At 41.7% G+C, this 27115-nt stretch overlaps 1 protein-coding gene across 2 annotated transcripts in view; it reads right to left on the bottom strand.

The window, feature by feature from the left end:
* Positions 1 to 16079: 16079 nt before the first annotated feature.
* Malt1 (MALT1 paracaspase) overlaps positions 16080 to 27115 on the bottom strand; it is a 48852-nt gene continuing 37816 nt past the window's right edge. Inside the window, exons 13-16 of one of the 2 annotated variants that reach the window (XM_021150578.2) lie at positions 23902 to 24051; positions 21226 to 21383; positions 19309 to 19434; positions 16080 to 18546 (exon numbers count right to left, since the gene is read on the bottom strand). In XM_021150578.2, the coding sequence (XP_021006237.1) occupies positions 18109 to 18546; positions 19309 to 19434; positions 21226 to 21383; positions 23902 to 24051 (872 nt within the window). In that variant the 3' untranslated portion in view covers positions 16080 to 18108. The remainder of the gene's footprint in view (positions 18547 to 19308; positions 19435 to 21225; positions 21384 to 23901; positions 24052 to 27115) is intronic. The other variant, XM_021150577.2, reaches the window with a different exon arrangement.

Below are 27115 nucleotides of genomic sequence, written 5' to 3'. Positions count from 1 at the left end.
GGGATGTGCGGAAGAGAAAGCCTTTAATTAGAGACCAGAAAACCAACCAACCAACCAAGCAAACAAAAATGGGGCCAGTGCACCAGAAGGGTGTCTTCTCTTCCTCTAACTTCTAGTTGCAGAATACTGTAACTTGACACCAAAGGGCTGTAGCCCAGTGTCCTGAGGGCCTCTGACCAGGATAACTTTTATTTACTTGACCTTGTCCCACAGGGCCCAGATTTCTGTGGCAGACATTGCACAACGGGAAATTACGTGCAGAGCAGAGTTGGCACAAAACTCTTATCTTAAAGGAAGTAAGAGGTTAGTTTATGCTGGAGCCACTGTGAGTGATCAGGGTCCAGGGATACAGATTTAGGTTACCCCAAATTCCACATTCCAGTGTGGAAGCAGTTTCATAAAGCTTTATAGTTTTGTAAAACAAAGTCATAAATCAAGGCAAGCAATTTTTTTTTTTTTTTGAGACAGGGTCTCACTATGCAGCCCTGGCTGTCCTGCAGTGTGATCTGTAGACCATTATGTCCTGGAGTTCACAGAGATCCACCTGTCTCTGCCTCCAAAGGGCTGAGGTTAAACACAGGCACAACCACTGCTCTGCTATCAAGGCAAGTTTGAAATGAATTGGTGGATACGTCACAGAGGGTGGTACAGCAGGATGGGGGAAATCTTTTCTGTTGGTCCAGATGCTAGCTGATGGCACTCTGAGCTTCTAAGCTTTTGGATTGGTGGAAAGGATTACTCTCTTAAGTTAATGGATTTCAAACGCTTGCTTTCTTCCTTCTCTCTCTCTCTCTCTCTCTCTTTCTTTCTTCTTTTCTTCTCATTCCTTCCTTTCCTGTCTCTGTCTCTGTCTCTGGTTATTTGGAGATAAGTTTTCTCTATATAACAGCTTTCTATTAGTCACAAAATATTATTAGCTCAGACACAGAAGTCAGCAAGGAATGGTTGCTCCAGCCCGCTAGAACTAGCGCGAGATAAGACAATTAGCCCGTGGCCTGCAATATTCCGGTCTTTCCACAGTGCTGAAATTCTAATCAATCAACCAGTCTCTGCAGACACAGCTTCTTTTCAGGAGTTTCCCATCACCACAGCTTGCACTGAAGTCCCAGGACTGTGCACTGGCCAATCAGGACTGTCCTTCACCCAGTGTAAATTATAGGCTTGGAAACTGCACATCCTACCCTCCCCCAACTCACCCATTGCACAATACAGTCAGCATTCTAGTTCCTGCCCAGCTCTGTGGCTTCCTGCTGTATTCAACAAATCCTTTTCCTGGCTGCGATCTAGAGTGGATTCATTTACTGCATGTTGAGCCCCTTCCCACTATTCTAGCAGTGGATACCAGATCACTCTTGAGCTCTAAACTAGCTTGAACTACATGGTGGAACTGTCTTAACTTGAAGAAGAAGGAGGAGGAAGGAGAGGAGGAGGAGAAGGAAAAAGAGGAGGAGGAAGAAGAGGAGGAAGAAAGAAGAGGAAGAGGAGGAGGAAGAAGAAGAGGAGGAGGAAGGAGAAGGAGAAGGAGAAGGAGAAGGAGAAGGAGAAGGAGAAGGAGAAGGAGAAGGAGAAGGAGAAGAAGAAGAAGAAGAAGAAGAAGAAGAAGAAGAAGAAGAAGAAGAAGAAGAAGAAGAAGAAGAAGAAGAAGAAGAAGAAGAAATAANGAGAAGAAGAAGAAGAAGAAGAAGAAGAAGAAGAAGAAGAAGAAGAAGAAGAAGAAGAAGAAGAAGAAGAAGAAGAAGAAGAAGAAGAAGAAATAAAGGAGAAAAAAAGAGAGGCTGAAGAGATGGCTCAGTGGTTAAGAGCACTGATTGCTCTACTAGAGGTCCTGAGTTCAATTCCCAGCAACCACATGGTGCCTCACAACCATCTGTAATGGGATCTGATGTCCTCTTCTGGTGCATCTGAAGACAGCAACAGTGTATTCACATATATAAAATAAATAAATCTTTTAAAACAGAGAGAGAGAGAGAAAAGAAAAGGAAAAAAATATCTGGTCATGAATAATTATAACTTCCCATTCACTCTTTGCATGAGAGACTCTTTTTTCTTCTTTCCTTTTCTCCCTTCTTTCTCTTCTTGGTGTTTTTGAGACAGGATCTCAGTGTAGCCTTGGTTGGCCTGTGGTTGGGTAGAGCAGGCTGTCCTAAAAACTCACAGGAATCCACTGTCCCTGCCTCTCCAGGGCTGATTACAAGCATGCACCACTTTGCCTGATTGTACCAGTTATTTTCCATGGGTTCACTTTTGAGGACTACTATTTGAGCATGAGTCTTTGTGTAATGGCGACGCAGCAGGGAGATGTGACCGAGATACAGGGTTGAGGCATCTGGGATGTTCAGAGGCGCACAGGGACCTGCAGAACCTTGCACCCACCTGTAACTCCTGAGTTTTTCTTCTCAGCAAGGTCACCCTTCAGGTCTGTGCCTTGAGACTCACCACACTTCTGTTCCTCATCCGTGTGTGTGTGTGTGTGTGTGTGTGTGTGCGCGCGTGTGTGTATGCTTGGATGTATGCATGGAGGCCAGAAGTCAACACTGTGTGTTAGCATTCTGTCTAAGCGCCACACCACAGTTACCTGGCAACAGCCAGGCATGTTCCTCCCCATAGTTACCTGGCAACAGCCAGATAGGCCTGGCCCACTATAAAAGGGGCTGCTTGCCCCCTCCTCTCTCTTGCCTTCTTGCCTCTTGCTCCCTTTTGTTCCCCCACCCCCACCTTTCCCCATTCCTTTTCCTTTTCCCCTCTCTCCACGTGGTCATGGCTGGCCTCTATTTCTCTACTCTACCCGTCTCTCTGCCTTTCTCTGCCTCTACTACCCTCTTAACTCTCCTCCCCATGCCCTGAATAAACTCTATTCTATGTCATATGTCTGGTCCCTAAGGGGGAAGGGATGCCTTAGCATGGGCCTGCTGAGACATCCCCTTCCCCCATACCTCACCACACCCCCTAGAACATATCTTATACCTCTTTATCTTTTTATAAACACATCAGGGTATCTCTCAGTTATGCACCACCATATCTTTTGAGACAGGGTTCATCACTAAATCCAGAATCCAGCACTCAAGGATTGGTGCCTGGACCACTTTGATCTCCTTATCTGTTTGTCTCTACCTTGCCTGTTCCCATGCCTGGGCTTTTGTGTGCGTGCATGGGTGCATATGCGTGTGCGTGTGTGTTGTCAGTGATCTGACTCAGGTCCTTATGCTTGGATGGAAGGCACGTGGCCCATGTAGAGTCATCTTCCCAGCCTTGTGCCTCATGCACATTTGTGGAAACCACAAGAATCTAGCAGGAAATCATCCTCACTATGGAATCGGGCACTTAAAAATGGTCACTTGCATATTTTACTGCAGTTAAGAAAATAGTGGGCCAAATAGTTCAGTGGCCAAAAGTTCTTGCTTACAGACTGTGAAGGACCAAGGGGCCCCATGTCATGGTTTGACACCGCATTGGAACAGACTCAAGTCGGGGGGGGGGGCTGGGGGAAGTCTCAACAATCATTTCAAGCCCCTTTCCCTTCTAGCTGTCCAGTAGGTTTTAACTCTGGATTCTTTTGTGTAGTTTCCCTCTTCCCAAGATGGATCTCAAAAGGAGGCGCCTCCCTCAGAAGATACCATGCCTTGCCTAAGGGTGGCCCCTCCTGACATCTCTTTGCTCTTCTGGAGCCGGTGGAGTCTTGTTGGGCGAGGAAAGAAGAGGAGCATGGAGCAGTGTCCTGCAAAGCTGGTGCAAGTGCCCCCATCTACTTGGGTGGCTCCCCTGTGATCACAGTTCCCTCAGACCCTCCTCGCGCCACCCCTGCCCTTCCCACCCGGTCCCCTCCTACTGTATTGACCCGAGTGTGTGTGGCAGTCTCTTAGTTCTAAAAATGAAGTGCCTGGGTACTGTCCTCAGCAGGCTCAAACAAGACACTGAGAAAATGCCAAGGGAACGCAGAGCTGGCCAGGCAGAGACAAATACAAGCCTGCGCTGCCCCCTGCCGGAAGTCTCTGCTATCTCTCTCCAATCAGACCGGCTGGTTCCTCAAAAGGAGCTGGGCTGAGGGACGGAATGAGAGATGCCGTTTTTTTTTTTTTTTTTTTTTTTGAAAGTGTCGCCCAGAATCCATGAAAACCCCTCACGAAAGTCCTTTGCCAGTCTGCCCCGAAAGTGATGCCACAGAGAGAGAGGACGGGTGGAGAATGAGACTTAGAAAAGAGAGAAGGCTTTGGATCCTTTTTTTTTTTTCCTTCTCTTGACGGGTTAAACACACACACACACACACACACACACACACACACACACACACACACACACCACTGTTAATGTCTCTTTCGACCGTGTTTCTGTGAATGTTTTGGGATTCCTTCTTTTCCATTGGCCAGAGTTACTTCATGTGTGCCGGCAGGGGGCACAAGAGACTGCACCAGAAAGTCCTGACTGCACTCCGGGTGGTTGACGATTCTGTTCAACAGTTAATTAAGTTACCTGTCACCAAGCCTGGTGACTTGAATTCCATCTCAAAACTCATCCCACATGGTAGGAGAACTGACTCCTACAGCTGTCCTCCGATCTTCACATGCCTATGGTGGCATGCATTGACCAAAATAAATAAAATTATAATAATTTTTAAAAAAAAAGTTGGCTGGGTGTGGTGGCACACACATTTAATTCCAGCATTCGAGAAGCAGGGGCAGGAAGATTTCTGTGAGTTTGAAGCCAGCCTGTCTACACAGTGAGGTGCAAAACACATCCAGGACTACATAGCAAGACCCTGTTTCAAAAATTTAATATAATATAAAAATAAAAAAGTAAAAGACCGGGCTGGAGAGATGGCTCAGTGGTTAAGAGCACTGACTGCTCTTCCAGAGGTCCTGAGTTCAATTCCCAGCAACCACACGATGGCTCACAACTATCTGTAATGGGATCCAATGCCCTCTTCTGGTGTGTTGGGAGAGCTATAGTGTACATAAATACATCTTTAAAAAAAATTAGGGCTGGTGAGATGGCTCAGTGGGTAAGAGCACCCGACTGCTCTTCCGAAGGTCTGAAGTTCAAATCCTAGCAACCACATGGTGGCTCACAACCATCCATAATGAGATCTGACTCCCTCTTCTGGAGTGTCTGAAGACAGCTACAGTGTATTTATATATAATAAAAATAAATAAATCTTTTTTAAAAAAGATTTATAAAAAAAAAAAAGAAAAATTAAAAGGCCACGCCGTCTCTCTCTCTCAGGGCTATGGTAAAATTGCCACTGGCCTTGTGGCTCAAAACAACAAAAATATATCTTGTCACAGTCCTGCAGTTCTTCCCTTCTATAGTTTTGTGAGGGATGATGTCATTGGCATTTTGAGTGAGATTACATTGAATCTGTAGATGGTTTTTTGGTAATATTGTCATTTTCAGTAGGTTCATTCTGCCAATTCCTACATATGGGAGGTCACTGTAGGCTACAGTCTTCCTTAAGTTTGTGTTTCTGTGTTTTAGATTTTTAGGTTTTTATTGTAGAAGGCTCTCACTTCCTGGGTTATGTTGATTACTGGTTGTTTTCATGTTTTGCTATTCTATTGTAAATGGCATTTTTTTATTTGTTTGTTTGTTTTGTTTTTTGTTTGTTGTTTCTCTGTGTAACCCAGGCTGTCCTGGAACTTGCTCTGTAGACCAGGATGACCTTGAACTCACAGACATCTGCCTACCTCTGCCTCTGGAGTACTGGGATTAAAGATATGTGCCACCATCACCCAGGTATTGGCTGGATTTGTGTGTCAACTTGACACAAGCTGGAGTTGTCACAGAGAAAGGAGCCTCCCTTGAGGCAATGCCTCCATGAGATCCAGCTGTAAGGCATTTTCTCAATTAGAGATCAAGGGTGGGAGGGCTAATTGTGGGTGGTGCCATCCCTAGGCTGGTAGTCCTGGGTTCTATAAGAAAGCAAGCTGAGCAAGCAAGGAAAAGCAAGCCAGTAAACAACATCCCTCCATGCCTCTCCATCAGCTTCTGCCTCCAAGTTCCTGCCCTGTGTGAGTTCTTGTCCTGACTTCCTTTGGTGTCAACAGCAATGTGGAAGTGTAAGCTGAATAAACCCTTTCCTCCCCAACTTGCTTCTTGGTCATGATGTTTGTGCAGGAATACAAACCCTGACTAAGACAACCCATCTGTAAAATGATTTTTTTTTAAAAAGATTTATTTATTTATTATATGTAAGTACACTGTAGCTGTCTTCAGACACTCCAGAAGAGGGCGCCAGATCTCGTTACGGATGGTTGTGAGCCACCATGTGGTTGCTGGGATTTGAACTCTGGACCTTCGGAAGAGCAGTCAGGTGCTCTTACCCACTGAGCCATCTCACCAGCCCGGATTTTTTTTTTTAATCTGACTTCTTTCTCAGAAAGTTTACTGTTGATACACAAAAAAACTGTGTTTTGTCTGTTAATTTTGTATTCTGCTACTTTGCTGAAAGTCTAAAGATTCTCTAGTAAAGTTTTTTAAAGTCTTTAATTAAAAAAAAAATATGGGTAGCAGTCTACCTGATGAGACCTTTCTTGCCCCTCTGCCACATTCCCAGGGGACTCACAGATCTTGCCCTTCTTCCCTCCTCCTTCCTCCATCATCCCATCCCTTTATCTAGCTGCCCACACCGGGAGGCACCACATTCTGTGCCTGGAACCCGACTGGTAATGGCATCTGGTGATCAGGCAGGCCTCTTCTTTCTCCTTTCTGTCCTCTGTGTCCAGTTCCCCAGTCTCACCCCCAGCCTTGAGGCAGACCACTGCCTGGGGCCTGGCCACTCTGCCTCCACTCCCTAGGTCTCTGCAGATCCTCCTGTTGGGCCCAGCTTCCTCTCCACTGGCCTGGAAATGAGACAGGAGATCTTCACTGTCCTTCTGTTCTTCAGTTGTACGGTCTCATCCCCAGTCCTGTAGCAGACCATTTGCAGGGAACTGTTCTCCTTCTCTGATTCTACTTCCTGGGGACTCTGCTAAACCTCGTGGCAAACCCAGCTTTCCGCTGTCCTGTAGACCCTTTTAGTTTCCATCTATCCCTTCCCCATTCCTTTGTGTCAGTTTCTGGTACCTAGAAATACATTCTGTCTTGGACCATGAGTGGCCAAACTTGGCAGAGACGCAGAAGTACTCCCTACCAGGCAACCCACAGCCAACACAAGTTCCCAAGATTCAGAGTAGGCAAGAGAAACCAAGAAATGGATCACCCACCCAAAAAGACAAAACCAGATATCAACACCTAGACTCACAGTCATCTCAAAACCAGATGCCTAGACACCAGTGCAAAGCACCATTAATAACAAACAAGACAGTATGCCTCCAGCGGAACCCAGTATCCATACTACAGTAGGGCCTGAGAAGTGCAATAGAGCCGAATCACAAGGCAAGGTCTCCAAAATAGTATATATTCAAGAACCATAAAGAGGAAATTAACAGATCTATTAATGAAAACATCAACATATAGTGGAATGAATGAGAAAACAAATCAAGACAAGGAAGGAGAAATAAAACCATTAAAGAAAGCCCAAACTGAGGGAAAACTGGAAATAAAAAAATCTAGGTGTTGGGGGATGGAGAGATGGCTCACTGGTTAAGAGCACTGACTGCTCTTCCAGAGGTCCTGAACCCAGCAACCACATGGTGGCTTGCAACCATCTGTAATGAGATCAGATGCCCTCTTCTGGTGTGTCTGAAGACAGCAACAGTGTACTCACATAAAATAAATAAATAAATATTTTAAAAAAGAATAACACTTGCATTTTCAGTGAAGACTCTAAAAGCCAGAAGGACCTAGACAGGTGTTCTATGGACTCCCAGGGACCATAGATGCCAGCCCAGATTACTATACCTAGCAAAACTTTCAATTGCAATAGATAACGAAATTCAAATCAGGATCTACTACAAACCTAGCTCTATAGAAGGGAGCTAGAAGGAAAATCTCAACCTAAAGAGAATACAAGGAATAAGTAATCTTAGGCTAGCAAATCAAAAGACGGGAAACCCCACACCACCACCGCCACCACAACAAAAATAACAGGAATCAACAAACGTTGCTCATTGGTAACTCTCAACACCAATGGCCTTAATTCCCCAATAGTAAGACACAGACGAACAGACAGTATTAAAAAATAGGACCCATCCTTCTGCTGATCCTAAGAAACTCACTTTAACATTGTTGGGATGCAAGCATCGCCCACAGGCCACACAAACACAGATCTCAGATAGGGATGGTTTATTGAACCCACATCCTAACACTGATCAATCAGGGCTATAGCTCAGAATTCAGGGGCTGAGCCACAACCATGAACATTTCTCAGAGCTGGTTTATAAAAGAAAAAAACCACGTGTAGGTGCAGGAAGTGCTGCCCAGTGGTTGGCTCTGACTTAGACTATTTTGGCTAAGCTAGACAGACAGCTCTAACTGACCTTTGTTCAGATGGGTCCTCAGTGGAGCTTATAGATGTGGAATTTCTTAAGATTACCAAACCTCAGAACATACAGAACATAGCAGGGTATGTGGTCAGTGTGACCCTGCTCTGAGTCAAGTTATTTTTCTGTGTCAATAACTGGCAAGCATATTACAACAATAGTACGAAATATCTGGCCACAGCTATGCTGGGGACAGGGGCAGACCTCAACAACATCAAAGATAGACATTACCTCAGGGTAAATGGGTGAAAACAATATTCCAAGTGAATAGACCTAAAGAAGCACAGTCATTTTAGTATCTGACAAAACAGACTTCAAGCCAGAACTAATCAGAAGAGATAAGGACAGACACTCTGTTGGGATCCAACAAAAGAGACTTATCCTAAGTGCTGCCATTCTGTTTTCAGACTCGATTTTGATCATAAGGTGAGATTCAAACTCCCAGACTCTGGCGAGCTTTCCAGATGGCTACCTAGTTTCCTCCTTATTCCTTTTTTGTTCCCTAAAACACAATGATTGTTCTTAAACATAGAAGAACAAATGATTCTGATTGATGGGAAATTGTTACTGTAACTTGGTACAGATATTTGTGGTTTTCAAGCTTAAAAGCTCTGTAACATTCCGGCTGGTGTGTGTGTGTGTGTGTGTGTGTGTGTGTTGGTGTGTGTGTTAGCTCACCTACCACCCAAGTCTGTTCTGTGGCCCTGATTGATCAGTAGCAGCTCGATTACAATAAATTATTGTCATCATTTGTTTAAATACTTCCTAAGATGAACATTCAAGGACACAGTCAGCTTCTGAGTCTGTGCTGTTGTCGCTGACCAGTCAGTTTCTGCTGCCTAATTAAAATAAAAATCTTGCTTCACATGGGCTCTCGTGCCTGATAGAGTTGTTTTGGATATCTGGACCCTAACAACCAACAACTATATACTCATCAAAGGAAAAATCCACCAAGAGGATATTTAAATTCTAAAGATTTATGAACTAAACACAAGGACACTCAAGTTCATAAACAAACAAACAAGAAACTACCACAGCTAAGATTCACATTTGACCTTCACACAGTAATAGTGGGAGACTTCAATTACCCACTCTTGTTAACAAACTAGTCATCCAGACAAAACTAAACAGAGGGATGCTGGAGCTAACTGATGTTTATAGAATATGCCACCCAAACACTAAAGATACACCTTTTCCTCAGCACCTCAAGGAACTTTCTCAAAAACTTACCATATAATTGCACACAAAGCAAGTCCTAACAGATGCAAGAAACTTAAAATAACAGCCTGCATCCTATCTGACCACCATGGCTCGGTATCAGTAACAACAGAAACAATAGAAAGGCTGGATGGTGGTGGCACATACCTTTAATCCCAGCACTCAGGAGGCAGAGGCAGGCAGATCTCTGAGTTGGAGACCAGCCTGGTCTATAGAATGAGTTCCAGGACAGCCAGGACTACACAGAGAAACTCTTATTTCACAAACAAACAAACAAACAAACAAACAAACAAATGAAACAACCAACAAAAACAAAAACTAACCAACAAAACAACAAACAAACAACAACAAAAAGAAAAAAAAGCTTACAAACTCATGGAAACTGAACAAGTCACTGCTGAATAAAAAAAGCTGTCAAGACAGAAGTTAAGAAAAAATTAAAAACTTTCTAGAATGGAATGAAAATGAAAACAGAACCTAACCAAATTTATGGGACACAATGAAGGTGGTTCTAAATTTCCAGCACTAAGGGACTATATTAAACAAACAAACAACAGACCTTGTATTAGTAACTTAAGAGCACATCTGAACGCTCCAGAGCAAAAATCAACCAAATAAGCAACAAAACCCACACACAAGCACACACACTCAAGGAGTGGATGGCAAAAGATAATCAAACTCAGGGCTGAAATAAGTAACATAGAAACAACACAGCACAACACAACACAATACAATACAATACAATACAATACAAAGGATCAATGAAACAAAGAGTTGATTGTTTGAGAAAATCAGTAATATGACAAACCCTTATGCAAATTATCTAAGTGGCAGAGTGAATATACAAATCAACTAAGTTAGGGGCAAAAGGGGGGACATAACAGACGTGGAGGAACTCTAGAGAATCATAAAGATATACGTTAAAAAGAACTATACTCCACCAAATTGGAAAATATAAAAGAAATGAATAATTTTCTTGATATATACCACTTACTAAAGTTAAATCAAAACCAGATAAGAAATCTAAACAGATCTATAGTCTCTAGTGAAATAGAAACAGTCATTAAAATCTACTAAACAATAAAAGCCCAGGGCCAGATGGTTTTAGCACAGAATTCCACTTTCAAAGGATAATAGTAGGGCTGGAGAGATGGCTCAGCGGTTAAGAGCACTGACTACTCTTCCAGAGGTCCTGAGTTCAATTTCCAGCAACCATCTATAGAATGGGATCCAATGCCCTCTTCTGGTGTGTCTGAAGACAGATACAGTGTACTCATATATATAAAATAAATCTTTTTTATAAAAAAAGGATAATTAGCTTTGATAATTTGCATGGTCATGGAAGGGACAGAGTGACATGGTTCCTGTCCCTGGAACAGAGCCAAGAGAGTGTTGATGGTTCCTCAGCATATATATATATATATATATATATATTCCACTGAAAGACCCCAAGAGGAGCCCCTCGCTTAAGCCTTGGGATAATAGCGGACCCCCAAGAACTCACAAGAGACCAAACATGATGCAAACCACGAGAGGCTTTATTTGGAGAAAGCCAGAGCTCTGGGGACGACTCATATCCCACGCAGGGGTAGAGGAGTCGACCCCGAAGGGAAAGGGGTCCCAGTTTTTATAGGCCCTCAGGGGGGAAAGGAGAAAGGGGGAGTAGGGGGTTTCCAGATCTAAACAATGTAAAATGATTGATTTCTCAAGAAATGGGTATGGGAGGAAAACAAGGAAAGAGTCTAAGGAAAGAGTCTAATGCAGGTGCAGTAACTCCGGATTGGCCCAGCTGTGGTTGCTGGGGAGATTTTCCAACTCTATCCCAGCAACCAATATCACAAACACCTGGCAGTGAGGTGCAGCAGTGGGCACACACACTGGGTTCAAGGAACGGTCAGAACATTGGCAGACACACGGTTCAAGGAGCGGCCAGAACATTGTGCACCTCTATTTTTCTAAATCAGTGAAGCTACTTCTACTAACAATGAAATCTATTTTGCCAATTTCAGGGCTTCTGTGACCTTTTACATTCTGTCAGGATCTTTCTCCACCAGCTAAGTTTATTGTTTGTGCTTACAAAGGCAGGTAGATTCCTGAGTTCAGGGTCAGCCTAGGACTTGGTAGGAATGGTAATCTCAGGACTGGAACCCACCCAGCGAAATTTGTTGTCTGTGCTTAAAAAGGCAGGCAGATCTCTAAATTCATTTGCAATGTTGGGGGGGGGGGGAGAAAAATCCACCCTGGATTTTCTGTTTTGTTTTTTTTTCTAAGAAACAGGGGGCTGGGGTCAGGGGTTGCTCATTCATGAGATAATCAAAATGGAACCTGGGGTAATGATTGAGTTGATATGTAAATAAAAGACTAGGCTTTTGATTTGCAAGAGCTGAGCTTTCCAGAGAGTTTAAGGATTTTTTTTTTTTTTTTTTTTTCCTAGCAAGAGAGAGGCATCTCAAGCAGAGAGCTGTCTGGAAAATTGTCTCAAGTGGAACACAGGCTGTCAGCTTGTATCCACGATTTGTTCCAGTTGTTCTCTCCCCTCCTCCACCACTCCCAGACACCCCTTCCCCAGAACCTTTCTCCATGCAGAGGCTGGTTCTTGGCACGATACTCTTTAAATTATTCCATAAAACAGAAACAGAAGGAACACTACCTGATTATTTTAATCAGGCCACAGTTACCCTGATACCTAAACAACATAAAGAGACAACAAAGAAAAAGAATTATGGACCAATCTCCCTTACGAACATTGGTGCAAAAAAAAAAAAAAAATCTCAATTGCAAACTGAACCTGAGAACGCATCAAAAAGGCCATCTACCATGATCAAGTAGTCTTCATCCCAGAGATGCATGGGTGGTTCAAGATATGCAAATCAATACATATGATCCAGTTATAAACAGATTGAAAGAGGAAAAAAAACCTACATGATCATCTCATTAGATGCAGAAAAGATCTTTGACAAACCCAGACACTCCTTCAGGGTAAAAGTCCTGTGATACAACAGAGGAAAAGCATGCTTTGGGAAACTTACCTTTTAGTTGGCAATCATAAACTAATTTGAATAGGAGAGTAGCAAATGGTACCTTGTCTTATTGCCACTACCTGCCATCGGGCCACACCTTACAGTTGACTTGAGGGCTAAATCTGGTGCTATTTGCTCCAGGGATCAAAAGTGCTCGTCCCCAGCAGCTCAAGATGACTGACTCACAGATGCCCCTCTTCTCTGAGAGGAGTGGGGACACCACTCCTCACTGCTAACTGGGATCTTTTCCCCCTTTTCTATTTTGCAGTACAGTCTGGTGCTATTGTGGCTATATGTGCAAGGAGACTTGGCAAGCTAAAGCTGGACTGCTGAGACTAGAAAACTCCTCGTCTGAGAAACTTCAGTGCAAACCACGGCTTACCTGGAAAGTAAAAGAGATAACAGCAGACTTGTTCCGTGAAGCAGAAGGGGGAGCCCCTCTTCCTTCAAAGGAGAGCGACTAGAGCAGTCTGAAAACCACCGGACTCCACTGGGAGGTCAAGTTGTGTCTGAATGAGAAAGTGAGAAGAGCAACAAAGAGCACATACCTGATGCGAGAAGGAGCACTTACCTGACGTGAGAAGAGAATGGAGGACCGAAGAGAAGAAGAGGTCAGATACCAAGGTCAGGATAGTATGTTGCAGATTGTTACAGATGATCAAAATTAGAGACACACTTTGTAATTCAGAAAAGACCATTCCACATGAAGTTGGAATAAAACTAAAGCTTATAAACCTACGTTAAAGACGAGATGGTTTGAATGAGAACAGCCCAAATAGGCTCATATATTTGAACGCTTGTCAGCGTTTGGATAGAAAGGGTGTGATCTTTTTGGTAATGTAGGGATTTAAGGTAGAGATTTAAGGTTTCAAAAGCCCGTACCACTCCCAGTTAGCTCTTGCTTTGCCTCCAACTTGCAGATAAGGATGAACGTTCTCAGTTACTGCTCCAGCACTGTGCTGACCTGCTGCTATTCTTCCGGACATGGTGACCACGGACTCACTCATCCTCTGACACTGTGAACCCCTAATAAACTTCTGTAAGTTGCTTTGTTCATGGTCATGGTGTTTCTTCACAGCAGTAGAAAAGTTAACTAATATGTTTTATTTTTATTTTATTTTATTTTTTGTTTTTTCGAGTTTCTCTGTATAGCCCTGGCTGTCCTCCTCGAACTCACATTCACCTGCCTCTGCCTCCCAAGTGCTGGGATTAAAGGCGTGCGCCACCACGCCCAGCTAATCTGTTTTAAAAAATGTATTATCTGAATAGACTTGTTCACTGAACAGACTACATCAACATCATTAGTTTAGACCAAGTCCTTTAGAAATTCTATCTATCTATCTATCTATCTATCTATCTATCTATCTATCTATCTATCTATCTATCTACTTACCTATCAATCCATCCATCCATCCACCCACCCATCCATCCATCCATCTGACAGTTTCTCTGTGTAGCCCTGACTGTCCTGAAACTCACTTTGTTGACCTGTTGACCAGACTGCTCTTGAACTCAGAAATTCGCCTGCCTCTGCCTCCAGAGTACTGGAATTAAAGGTGTGCCATTACACCCAGTTTAACAGTTATTTCTAATGTGACCTGTGGTTTTTATCTGAGAGATGGCAGATTATTTTCTTCTATGAAAATTTCAACATCAATAAAACTTTTATTTGGTTATTACTTTGTACAGTGCTTGCTATATAAGCATTATAAGGACCGGAGCTTGCCCCAAACCTATGTAAAAACCCAGGTGTGGTATAATCCCAGCAATGGGTAGACAGATACGAGGATCCCTAGGGCTTACTGGCAATTAATCTTGCTGAATCAGTGAGCCCTAGTTTCAGTGAGATACACTGTCTAAAAGAGGGCTGCACAAGCTGTTCTTGCACTGGATTAGTGTTGGGTGCCTGAAAAATGGATGCTACTTTAGCTCCAGGGGACCTATTCTGGTCTCTGAGGGTACATATATTCATGTACACACACACACACACACACACACACACACACACACACACACGGTAGGGGAGGATATTCTCATTAAGACTGAGCTATTAAGACATTGTTGAAATGTTTTCAGAAACCCTGGCATGTTATTGCATGTCTTTTAATTCCAGCCCTTGGGAAGCAGAGTCAAGTGATCTCTGAGTTTGAGACCACCCTGGTTTACACAGAGAGCTTCAGGACAACTAGGACTAGAGACCCTCTTTCTAAAAACCAAACCAAACCAAACCAAAAACCCCAAACCAATCAAAAGTTATTTGAAGCCGTTTCCTGTTGTGGTTGGAGAAAACCAAGATCCTGCACGCGAGCTCTCCTAATTCAAGACATCATTCTTCTGCTGTCAAAAGATAATGATTTCTTGCAGACTTCAAAGTTTTTTTCTTTTGTCTCTTAGACATAAAAATCTTTATTTCCTCTCCCATCAAGCATGAGCACCTGATGTAACACAGCGTTGGCACTGATTTAGTCATTGCAATAACTCTCCCATCATTTTGTAACAGCAGCAACAGCACTGTGGTCTAGATCTGAGTCATCATTTCGAGTTAGTTCAACAACCAGTTTCTTCGTCTGTAGTTCCAAGCCTGTTGAAGGTTAAATGAGGCTGGATAGAAGATGTTCATCTCTGCAAACAGAAAGCAGTGTTGTCCACTGCTCTCAAGCCTAGCTAGCCACTTACTGGAAAACATTCACATACCCGTTTTATTATTTACGATGCTGTTGATCCAACCTGTTCAAACTTCATGACAAAGGTGTGTAGGCAAGAGCAGATTGCCTTTGTTTTGGTGATGTTGTGGATCAAACTCAAGACTCTGGGTGTACTAGCAAGCACCCACACCGACTGAGCTATATCCCCAGCTCAGGTTTACTCATATTGTAACATGAATTAGAAACAAACACCTTTAGAACTCATGACAAAAATATGCATGCTCAGCTAGTGCTCATATATAAGAGTGTGTTTATAGAAAGATAAACATGCGTCTTCAAGAGAAAGTTATAAAAAACTGTGCATCTTTATAATAATTGTATTCATCTGTATTTTAAGTTACACAACAGTTATTCAGTATATACAATTAGGAAAACACAGCTAAGCAAAGAAAACTATAATCCCAATGCAGAGGAACTGTTCTGCTGTTCTGGGTTGCTACACAGAATATTTTATACATTAACAACTGGTCATATTAAATATGCACTTTTGCTTTTATAAAGTAATTCTGGAGTGAATATAATTCAACTGTAACTTATCTGTTTTTTTTTTAATCTTTTTAAAAATAAGATTTATTATTTACACAGTGTCCTGCCTGCATACATGTCTGCAGGCCAGAAAAGGGTATCAGATCCCATTACAGATGGTTGTGAGCCACCATGTGGTTGCTGGGAATTGAACTCAAGACCTCTGGAAGAGCAGCCAGTGCTCTTAACCTCTGAGCCATCTTTCCAGCCCCTGTAACATATCTTTTAAAATTAATTTTATTTAGTTCCCCCCGCCTTACCGATGTTTCAAACAACAGGAAACAATTTACAATACACTAGGCTGTTTGTTAAGAATGCCCACAAAAGTAAAATAGGCATGTTAAACTTGTGTCCATGTGAACAGCAGCTACCTAAGCTCTGGCTATGGGATTTGACAAGAATTTGTGACGTATTGACAAGGTTACCTTTGTGCTCAAGCCAGAGACTTGAAAGGTCACACACTTTAAAGATGTTAAGGGAAATGTCCATATAGTGGCGGTTTTTCTGTTAGCTTGACACAAACTAGTCATTTTGGAAGAGGAACCTCAACTGAGAAAATGCCTTCTTCATCAGATTGGCCTGCAGGGTCTGTGGGGCATTTTCTTGATTGATGAGTCATATGGGAGGACCCAGCACACTGTGGGATGCTGGTCCTAAGTGCTATAAGGAAGCAGACTAAGCCTGGGAGAGCAAGCCAGTAAGCAGCACTCATCCATGGCCTCTGCATCGGTGACTTCCCTCAGTGATGCAGTATGACCTGAGCTGTAACCTGACATAAGCTTTTTCCTCCCCAGTTGCTTTTGGTCGTGGTATTTTATCATAGCAATAGAAACCCCAAGGCAGTCCAAATGCCTATTCTCTGTGCTAGCATTCTTCCAAGACCTCTGTATGTATGTTTTTATGTGAGTACATGTGCACACACACACAACAGGACACTGAAGGTTGACATTGGCTGTCTTCCTCAGTTGCTTTCTACATTATTTTAGACAGTCTTTCACTGACCCTAGAGGTCATTGATTTGGCTGGCCAAACAGCTCAAGGATTTGCTTGTCTATGATCCCATCCTTTATGTCGGTTCTGGGATCCAATCTCTGGTCTTCACACTTTGCAGCAGGCACTCTATTAACTGAGTCATTACCTTAGCTCTAAGAATTTTTTTGACAGGTTTCTCAGTGTAGCCCTGGCTCTCTTGGACTTTCTTTGTAGACAAGGATGGTCTTAAACTCACAGAGATCTATTTGCCTCTGCCTCCCGAGTGCTGGGATTGAAGGCATGCACCACCTCACTCTAACTTACCACTTGAAGGGTAGAAAGCAGTGGAAGAGAAATTTGAGACCAGAACTGAGACTTCAGCTGTGCTCCAGTGTAAGACAGAGTGCCTCTGTTTTTCCCATTGATAAAATGAAGTTATTAAGCCTGGTGACTGAAAGGTTCTTTCTGGGGTTGAGAGATGTTAAGAGTACTTGCAGAGGAAGTGGGCTCAGCTTCTAACATTCACACTGAGTGGCTCACACCTGCCTGTAATTCCAGTTCCAGTATCTGATGCCCTCTTCTGGTCTCCATTAGCACACATATACACTCAGGCCTCCACATGTACACATAAATAAAATAACTCTGAAAAAGAGAAAGGGTTCTTTTTCCATGCTAATGACATAACTCAATCTATAATAATGGCTCTTATGAGTGGTCAAAATGAGAATATCTGATACACATACATATTTACTCTAATAACTCATTTTCCCCTCTAGTAATGAGGAGCAAGTCCAGAACCTTCCACACATTAGCTGAGCACTGTACCACTGAGCAATATTCACAGGCCCCACACGTCATTCTTACAGAACAAATTAATTCACAAAGTCTTACAACAGGACAAAAGCAAAAGACAGTTTAGATAAATAATGTAATTTTTGTTGTTGTTGTTAGACAGGATTTCTCTGTGTATTTCTGGCTGTCCTGGAACTCACTATGTACACCAAGCTGGTCTCAAACTCAGAGATCTGCCCCTTCCTCTGACTTCTGAGTGCTGAGATTAAAAGTGTGTGCCATCACTGCCCAGCTTAAATAACGTAATTCCAATATCTCATATTCCTGAGAGCTTGCTATAAAAAGAGTTGTTGCTAGTTTTCTCTCCATACATACATGTTTGCCTTTTCACCACACCTCACTTTATATGTGTTAATTTATGTGAGATTACTCTAACTATTCTAATTTTCAAAACCATGAAGGTCAGTTTTCAGAAATCATAAGCCTGTCAGAAAAACTGAATGGCATTTCATCAGTTGTCTCTACGGGCACATTACTTCTACCAAACTGGCAGTAGTGGTGGGGGGGATAATTTGAAATGAACGCGTGTGGAGTCCGGCTGCAATGACACCTGTCTGGTGGCATACCACTGTCTGCATTGCCAACATGTGAATGGTACACATCATGGAATGAGTCCTGAGAGGAATGGAAATGCCCCGCTCCTGCTGAGGTAGATGTGGAGCTGTGGTACGGCTCGTCAGGCATACGACAAGCTTGGAAGCAAGTCTTCCTGCCCAGGCCTCGGTGCATGTCTAGCTTGGCAATCAGAGGCTTCCCCACGTTCACCTCCTGCTTCTCCTCCACAGTGTCTTCTAGTCCTGAATACTGATACGACAGACAGACTGTGAAGATCAGATGTTCCTGAAAACGAGAAGAAGTGTGCCAGGCTTACTAACTGTGGAGGCTGTGACGTGGCACCCCTGCCCTACCCCAAAGCCCCACTCAGCTCCCTCTCTGAGGTTCCAAATCCTGAAGGCATCCTTTCTAACTCCCCAAGCAAAAGGCAGGCCGTATCACTCCACTCTTATCTGTTAATAGAATTCTAGTTCTTACTAAAGTAAGTTGCAAAACTTCCCACGTCTGCTGGACTGTGAAAGGCAGTTTCCAGCAGCTGAGGCACTGGGAATTCATCCTTCCCTGTAACTAGAAACAGGCTCCCTTAAAGTGAACATGCCCCTCCCCGCTTTACACACACACTTAAAGCCTAAGCTGCTTGAAAATACTACGAGACAGTAACTCAATCAGATAATGGGAGAAGGGATGAAATAGACAGAATCAGAGCCTCATTTGTTAGTTGGCAAGAATTCGAATAAAGAGCAATTCCTATTTTAATTTGCTGTGTTTTGCTGAAGTTAAAACAAAGAAAGCATCACTTAAAAATGTATCTCATTCAAAAGTGGACTATCCACCATATGCCTAACTTCTCAACAGCAGAGAAGACAGATGTCCCTAGGCCAGTGACAGAGGCAGAGTTGAATGCCAAAGCACCGCTGAGAAGGCCACTGTAGTTACTGCTGCTCCAGGTTAGTTCCCAAACGAAGCAGCGCATCCCTGGACGATGCCACAATCAGCCTTAGCCCCACAGCTTTTTTGTTAGCTGCTGGAAACAGGAAAAGCAGTGACCTTTAATTTTTGTAGTGAGCTGAGTCTAGTGTAGAGGCAGTGCTTGGGAAGGTCTTTTGATACTAAGTAGCTGCCAGTTTCTTCAGGAGTCCCCTTGTTTGCATGTTTTGGATCAATATCTAGGTCCTAAAAAAAAAACAAAAACCCAAGACAGTAAATGTCTATGATGCAATCAATGGAAGTTATATCATTGTGTATAACATAAAATATCTTCACAGATTCTGTTCTCTCATGAGCACTAGCTTGAATAGGTAATCCCTTATAGAGGACTAAAGAAACAGGAAAATAATTTTCTAGGGCCATAAGTTGCCATGGGTATTCTAGATTCTATACATTTTTAAAGTAGCTACATTAAAAACACTTCAGGTTATCTCTGAAAGGATAGTTGGCTTTACAACTATTCTTTGAAACACTTGTAATCTGTTCCAGTTTTCAGTCCTGGGTTCTCTGTCTTTATTATCATTTTGGGAAGTTGCAGGAAGATTCATATGCATAGAATACTTAGAAAATAAATGAGCAAGATAAAAATTAGCTCTTTTTCCTTCTTCTTCCTCCTCCTCTCCCTCCTCCTTCTTCTTGCCAACCCACTATTGAAAAACATGGGGCGCTCTGCTCCTACAGAGGGAAGCCTATTGGTCTTTCTGGACTATCTCAAGGGAGGTTTATTTTACACACTGTAGCCATGACAGCAGGCAGGGTGGACCTTTCTACTTTGGGGGTTCCACGTTACATAATTCGCGCTCACATGAAACTATGCCCTTCATGAAGCCTCTATAAGTAATAAGTGATATTTGTGATTTCTTTTTCTCTTAGTCCTTACTTCTTAAATTGTCACTCATACACAGGGGAAAAAATACTTACTGGTTTCTTTAAACTAGTCCAAAGTGATATCAGAACTAAATGTTCTTCCTACAGCTACCATAGATTGACAAGTCTTTCATATATACACATATATGTATGATATATATATATATATATCACATACACATATATAAAATTTATATATATGTATGATATATATATATCACACATACACACACACACACACACACATATATATATATATATATATATATATATATATAAAATTTATGTATGTGTGTGCCTGGGTGAGTGTATGTTATCACATGAATATGGGTGCCTCTGGAGGCCAAAGGATGCTGGATGTCCTGGAACTGGAGTTACCGGGGGTCGTGACCTGGCTGATGTGGGTGCTGAACTCCAGTTCTCTGCAAGAGCAGTAAGTGTCCTTAACCTCTGAGACGTTTCTCCAGCTCTAGCAGTAAGTTGTATGTTCTAATAATGTCACCCATGACATTTGTTTATACACATCCACACCACACACCCCTTCAATATATAAATTACATTTTTCTCACAATTCTATTTAGAGACTATACTAAACACATACTTTCTGAGTGAATTAAAAATTCAATTTAGACACTTCTGAAGTTGACAAACTTAAGGTATTAATGGCAGTTATTAAACACCAGGATCAGCGTTACACAAGTAAGCATGCATAGAAGCACATAAACTTCTTTCATACTTATCACTGATTTTTGCGGATTTTGTTTTTTGGTTCATGTGGCTTTTGGTTTTGCTTTCTGGAACAGAGTTTCTCTGTGTAGCCTTGGCTACCCTAGAATTCACTTTGTAGACCAGGCTGGCCTCGAACTCACAGAAATACACATGCCTCTGCCTCCCAAGGGCTGGAATTAAAGGAGTACGCCACCACTGCTCAGCTGAACTTTTATGTTTTTAGAAGTTTATTATTTTCTTCTGATACTGGGGATAGAACATAGGGCCTTAGGCCTGCTAGGCAAGCACTCTCTCCCCAAGCTACAGCCTTATTTCAAAATTCAGTCTTTAATAAGTGAGAAGTTATCAGTGTATTTTAGACATAAGAAACAAGACACTTACAAGAGGGAAATCAGTAACATAGGCGTCACACATTATTATCTCAGGTGGTTTGTGGACTATACTTGTGTAGATTATCATGACATTGGAGAACTCTGCGGCAAATCCTAATTGAATGTGAACACCACACTGAAATTTAAGGCACATACTTTCTGGAAGTTCTGGAAAAGAACGGGAGAAACAACTTATAAAAATATCATGTAAAGAGTCGTTGGTAAATTTTCTGATGGATAATAAATATCTGCATGGGCAGAACAGGTTAGATTCTTTGCTTAAAAATATTAGGTAATGTTACTACTGAAACATACACACAAACAGACCAAAAGCCGAAACTTTCACTTACTCTCACTCTTTGCCATCGGCATATATGGTTTTTCTAGTAGTAATAAAATATATAGAGACTTTTATTAATGACTCGATCTTTATGACAAGAACTTGTGTGTGTGTGTGTGTCTGGGGTGTGATGTTGGGGATAAAGCACAGGGTCTTGCACATTCTAGGTAAGCAATCTAAGATTAAGCTAAAACCTCACATGCTAACAAGAATTTTTACAAACTGTAATGTCACCAAGCGGCCACGATAATTTGTTAACTAGTCATTCTGCTACTCCTGAATAGCCTCAGTATTTTGGAGTTTTGATATTTTTCTATTAGTCAATATTTCATAGATTTAATGCTTAGGAATTGTTGGAGATCACTATTTGATTGTTCTTACATATGCCATACTGTTTTTAATTGACATAAAATATAAACAATACTAGTTTCACTAAAACATTTTCTTTCTTTACATTTCAAATGTTATCCCCTTTCCTGGTTTCCCCCCTGAAAATCCCCTATCCTCTCCCCACTTCTTTTTTTCTTGAGACAAGATTTCTCTTTGTAGAGCTGGCTGTCCTGGAACTTGCTCTGTCGACCAGATTGGCTTTGAATTTACAGATATCTCCCCTGCCTCTGCCTCCTGAGTGCTGGGATTAAAGGTGTGCGCCATCACCACCCAATTTACTAAAATATATCTAAAACAGGGTTATTTTTTTAAAGTCTGTGTGGGATTAAAATATGAAATAAATGATATACATGATTTAAGTATCTTTCTCCCTGGTTTTTGAGATAGGGTGATAGGGTCTGTGTAGCTCAGACTAACCTGGAACTCCCTAACAAGACCAGGATAGCTTTTAACTTTCAATCCTCCTGCCTCAGAGTCTCAAGGGCTAGGATTGCAGGTGTGTACTGTCATACCCATTTGGTTTTGTTTTATGAAAGGTTTTGTTTATTGTTAAGTTTATTTATTTTTATTTCTGTGGTGTGGTGCTGACACCTCAACTTCAGACTGCGTCTGTGTCAGGTAAACTTCAACTCCTAAGCTATACCCTATCCCTTAATGCTCCTCTTCACCATTGTAATTCTGTTTGTGTTGTTCAGATGGATATATGCACACACACACACACACACACACACACACACACACCCATGTATATATATATGTATATGTATATATATTTGTGGAAAGGACAATGTTAACTAACCATACAGGTATCCAATGGTGACATACTTACAGCATTTTACCCTATAACGTGCGTGCTCTAACATCCTCCGTAAGAGATTCAGAGTCTATCATATTGGAGAATTTTACAGAAAATCCAAAGTCCATCCTTCAGGCAGTAATTCAAGCTTATTTTTTCTATACTATAAAAAACTACCAGAAGGTCATTAAACTATAAATATGATTTTCTCTTCACCTTTTTGTCTTTGCCACTCCATCCAGCAATTAAGTGTCATAGCTAGCATGACAATAATAGTTATGAGTGTGTTGGCTCCATAGGTGACCTTGTCGTCACCTAGCAACCCTATGTGACAGGGACTGCTCCTTAGCCTTAGACAAGCTGAGCGTACGGTAGGCTCCAGGCCTGTTGATTCCTGACAGCTGCATATTTCAACAGTCACAGTGTGGTGAAGTTAAAGGCTTGTCTGTATTCCACAAAAATGAAAAGTTAAGCTCACTTTCAGAACAGAAGAATTAAACATGATTATATAAGTTTTGGAGTTCTAGGCTAGCCGGGGCTACCTTTTTCAAAAGATAAAAACAAACAAACAAACAAACATCAGGTTTCACTAATAAATGAAATAATTTGGTATTTCCAGCATAAGTCAGTGTAATGTGTACAGCTGAAACATTAGCTTTGGAATTGCCTCCTGGATGAACACTTGTTCTTTTGAGGTAGCATCTTGTCGTGTGTCCAGACAGCAAGGAACTCATGATCTTCCTGTCTCAGCCTTCCAAATGCTGGGATCACAGGTGTACACCACTATACCTGGTCCCCACCCATCTCAATCTCACTGTAAAATTTAGGAGAAAACTGTGTACTTAGAATAAAAAGAAGCTTACAGCTAGCTGAGCATGGAAACACCTTGAATCTCAGCATCCAGGAAGCAGAGGTAAGTGCATCTGGGAACTAGGGCCAGCCTGGTCTATGTGAACTGGGGCCAGCCTGGTCTACAGTTATAGGTAAGTGCATCTGGGAACTGGGGCCAGCCTGGTCTATGTGAACTGGGGCCAGCCTGGTCTATAGTTCAGGCCAGCCAGGGCTACATAGAGAGACGCTACCTCAAAAACCAAAGCAAAATAAACAAACAAGAAACAAAGTAAAAAGAACACTCTCACAAGAAACAGACTTTGGCTTACCATGAGCCTTGGCCCACTGTAGATTGCGCACCAGAGCCTCTGCAGAGCAAGGTGCTCCCTGGACTGGATCAGTAAGTGCTCTCTTTTCAGACAAGCTGCTGCGGATCTCTAGAGCTTGTCTGCCTTTGGTAAGGTGACATTTACCCATATCTGAAAGACAAGAAGGCGAACATTTTTTTGACTGATTCTTTTGTTATGTCTAAAATATTTAAGCCAGGCAGGATGGCGAACACTTTTAATCCCAGCACCCAGGAAGGAGAGGTAGGAGGATCTCTGTGGTTCAAGGCCAGCCTGGTCTACAGGGTAAGCTCCAGGCAGGACAGCCAGATTACATACAGAAACCATGTCTCAAAAACAGAACAAAAACAAAACAAAATTTAGGTTATATTCTCAGTATCATCTACTAACAGATACTTATACTCAGTGTTTACTATGCACCAAGCATAGTTCAAAGTGCTGGGACAGAGCAGTGGGGAGACACATAAAAGTACTGACCAAGTGCATATTTCCTAATTATTACCAGTTTTTTTAAGATAGGGTCTCATGTTGCCTGTGCTTCAAACTCACTATGTAGCTGAGACCCAAACCACGTGTGGATGAACCACAATCAGCTAGGCAGGTTTCCTTTTTAAGAGAGATGACATTGATAATTCAGGTCTGTACTCTGCTAAGAAACACTCAGTAGAAAGTCAAATGACAACACATACATGACAACAACTAAAATTGCACCTCACATTTTCTCCAACTATCTCTATTTTTAAACAGGAAGTGATATGTTAAAACCACCTACCTAACTTAAGCGCCATTGCTCCCCTGCCCCCAGACTGAAGTCACCATCACCCAATGGTCACCCAATACTTGTAAATAATGTATGGACATTTTAGTTTTGAATTTAACAAAGATGATATAAAGAGGTTTTTGTAATGTTTTACTTTCGTTCAACCTGGGAAGACTTTTGTATACCTGTATGCACCAATTTAAACTTAAGATTCATTACATATTTGGTATGAGTGAATGGTAGTTTACTGATTCGACTTCTGTTTACTTTGGGGGATAGCATGGGGTGGGGGAGCTCTTTTTGTTTTTTTGAGACAGGGTTTCTCTGCCTAGCTTTGGCTGTCCTGGAGCTTGCTATGTAAACGAGGCTGGTCTCAAACTCAAGAGAGCTGCCTCCTCTGCCTCACAAGTGCTGGGATTAAAGGTGTGCACTATGACTTCCCAGCCTACTGTATATTATGCTACGAATTGCTAATAAGTAGTAAAATCAGGTGAGATGGTGTGCTCCTGTAATCTCAAATCAGCATGTGTTGGAGATTAAGAAGGGAGAACAAAGACTATGTCAAAGATTCTTATTGGTTAAAAAGGAAAGATACACAAAGAACTTTAAAAAGAAGATGAAAAAGAAACAGGAAGACTTAACCAAATAAAAAAATTGGATGGCTAAAAATGGTTAAAAATTTAGGTAAGGTGGTACATTCCTATAATCATAGCACTGGGAAGGCAGAAACAGGAGGACTGTGCGTTCCAGGCCAGCCTGGACTACACAGGGGAGAAGGCCTGAAAACTAAACAAAACCAACCAATTAACCACCATCACCATCACCACCATCACCACCATCACCACTAACAAAGGTAAATTTCAAGAAAAGATCATCATCTTTGCATTTAAAAGTTTGTTACTTGCTTCCTCTAAAAGTTACAGCCAAAGCAGAATAAGATGAACTGTTTGGAAGTACACGCTTAAGAAATAGCATATGGTCAGTCAAAAGGAAGCTGATGTGGCCCTATTAATATGGTACAAAAAGGTAGAAAGTGTGCTAAAGAAACAAGTGTGTGCTTATCTTCTGATGTCAGAAACAGAAGAGCAGAGTACATTCAAAGCAAGGTAAAGCACAATAAAAGCAGCAGAAATGAATGGCACACCAGCTAACAAAGAATTATACAAAACTCCCCAATAAATCCGGAATGCTCTGAATTAGGGCTCTTCAGTGAAACAGTACAACATGCTATCATGTGCATGCACTCTGTGTATGTAGGTAGATAAGACAATGAGGGGAGGGGGAATTAAAGTAGGAACTGGCCTAGAGGATTGTGAAGGTGGATGTTTAAAACCTGCAGCATTAGCAGACAGGCCAGAGTAGACACAACAAAGAGTTATAGTCTCATTTCTTCTGAAAGAAATCCTTATTTGGGTGACATCTTTATGCCATTAGGCCTTCAACCAATGGACGAGGAGACCCACTCCCATTACAGTCTAACTTGCTTTAACACAGGCCCATCAATCTCAACATTACCTACAATGATGTGCCAAGCATCTACAAACACCCTGAATAATGTCGGATTCATTGTCTTGGCACTGAGGTCTGGTCATTTAACATAAAATCAAACACTGTAAGCTCCAATCTATTTTAAAAAGCCAAAAGAACATTGATACAAAAAAAAATCAAAACTAATAATATGATAAAATAAAAATACAGGCTCATCTCATATGTGAATATAGACATGAAATGTTTTCTATTGAACATTTTTACTGAACACTTAAAACATTTAATATTTGCAATGAGATGTGGAATTTCTATGTAAAATGTTGGTATAGTAAATTAGGTTGCATTAAAAATGTGCCAATAAAATTTATTCATCTAAGTTGAATATAATGAATCATACTAGATTAGAAGAATTTTGAAGCATCATATTATCTTCTTCATAGCTGAAGAAAAAGCCTGAACATATTCAACATTAATTCTCCAAAAACATAGCAGCAAAGAACTTTCTTAACCTGACAAAGAATATTAAAAACTTGTATTATCCTACATACCACTCTCTTTAAATCAGAAACAAGACAATAATACCTTCAAAACCTACTACTTATATTCAGTGATGTCTCAGAGGTGCAACTTTAGTACTACAGAATCACACAGCTTTCTTTTCAATCAATGAGCAAAGCAAAAGCAACCCAATCAAAGCATGACAGAGGGTCGGAGAGACGAACACTTGCTGTCAGAGTGCTTGTTCTTGGATCCAGGTTCAATTCCCGACACCTACATGGCATCTTACAACTTGGTAACTCTATGTCCATGTGCATCAGACACACATGTGGTGCACAGACATACATGTGAGCAAAACGGTCATTTATTATTTTTTTTTTATTTTTAATATTTTTATTACATATTTTCCTCAATTACATTTCCAATGCTATCCCAAAAGTCCCCCATACC

This window comes from Mus caroli, chromosome 18, assembly GCF_900094665.2.
Source record: "Mus caroli chromosome 18, CAROLI_EIJ_v1.1, whole genome shotgun sequence".
NCBI classification, from domain to species: Eukaryota; Metazoa; Chordata; class Mammalia; order Rodentia; family Muridae; genus Mus; species Mus caroli.
Note: the sequence above shows the minus strand (reverse complement) of the source record. Positions and strands in the feature narration are given on the sequence as shown.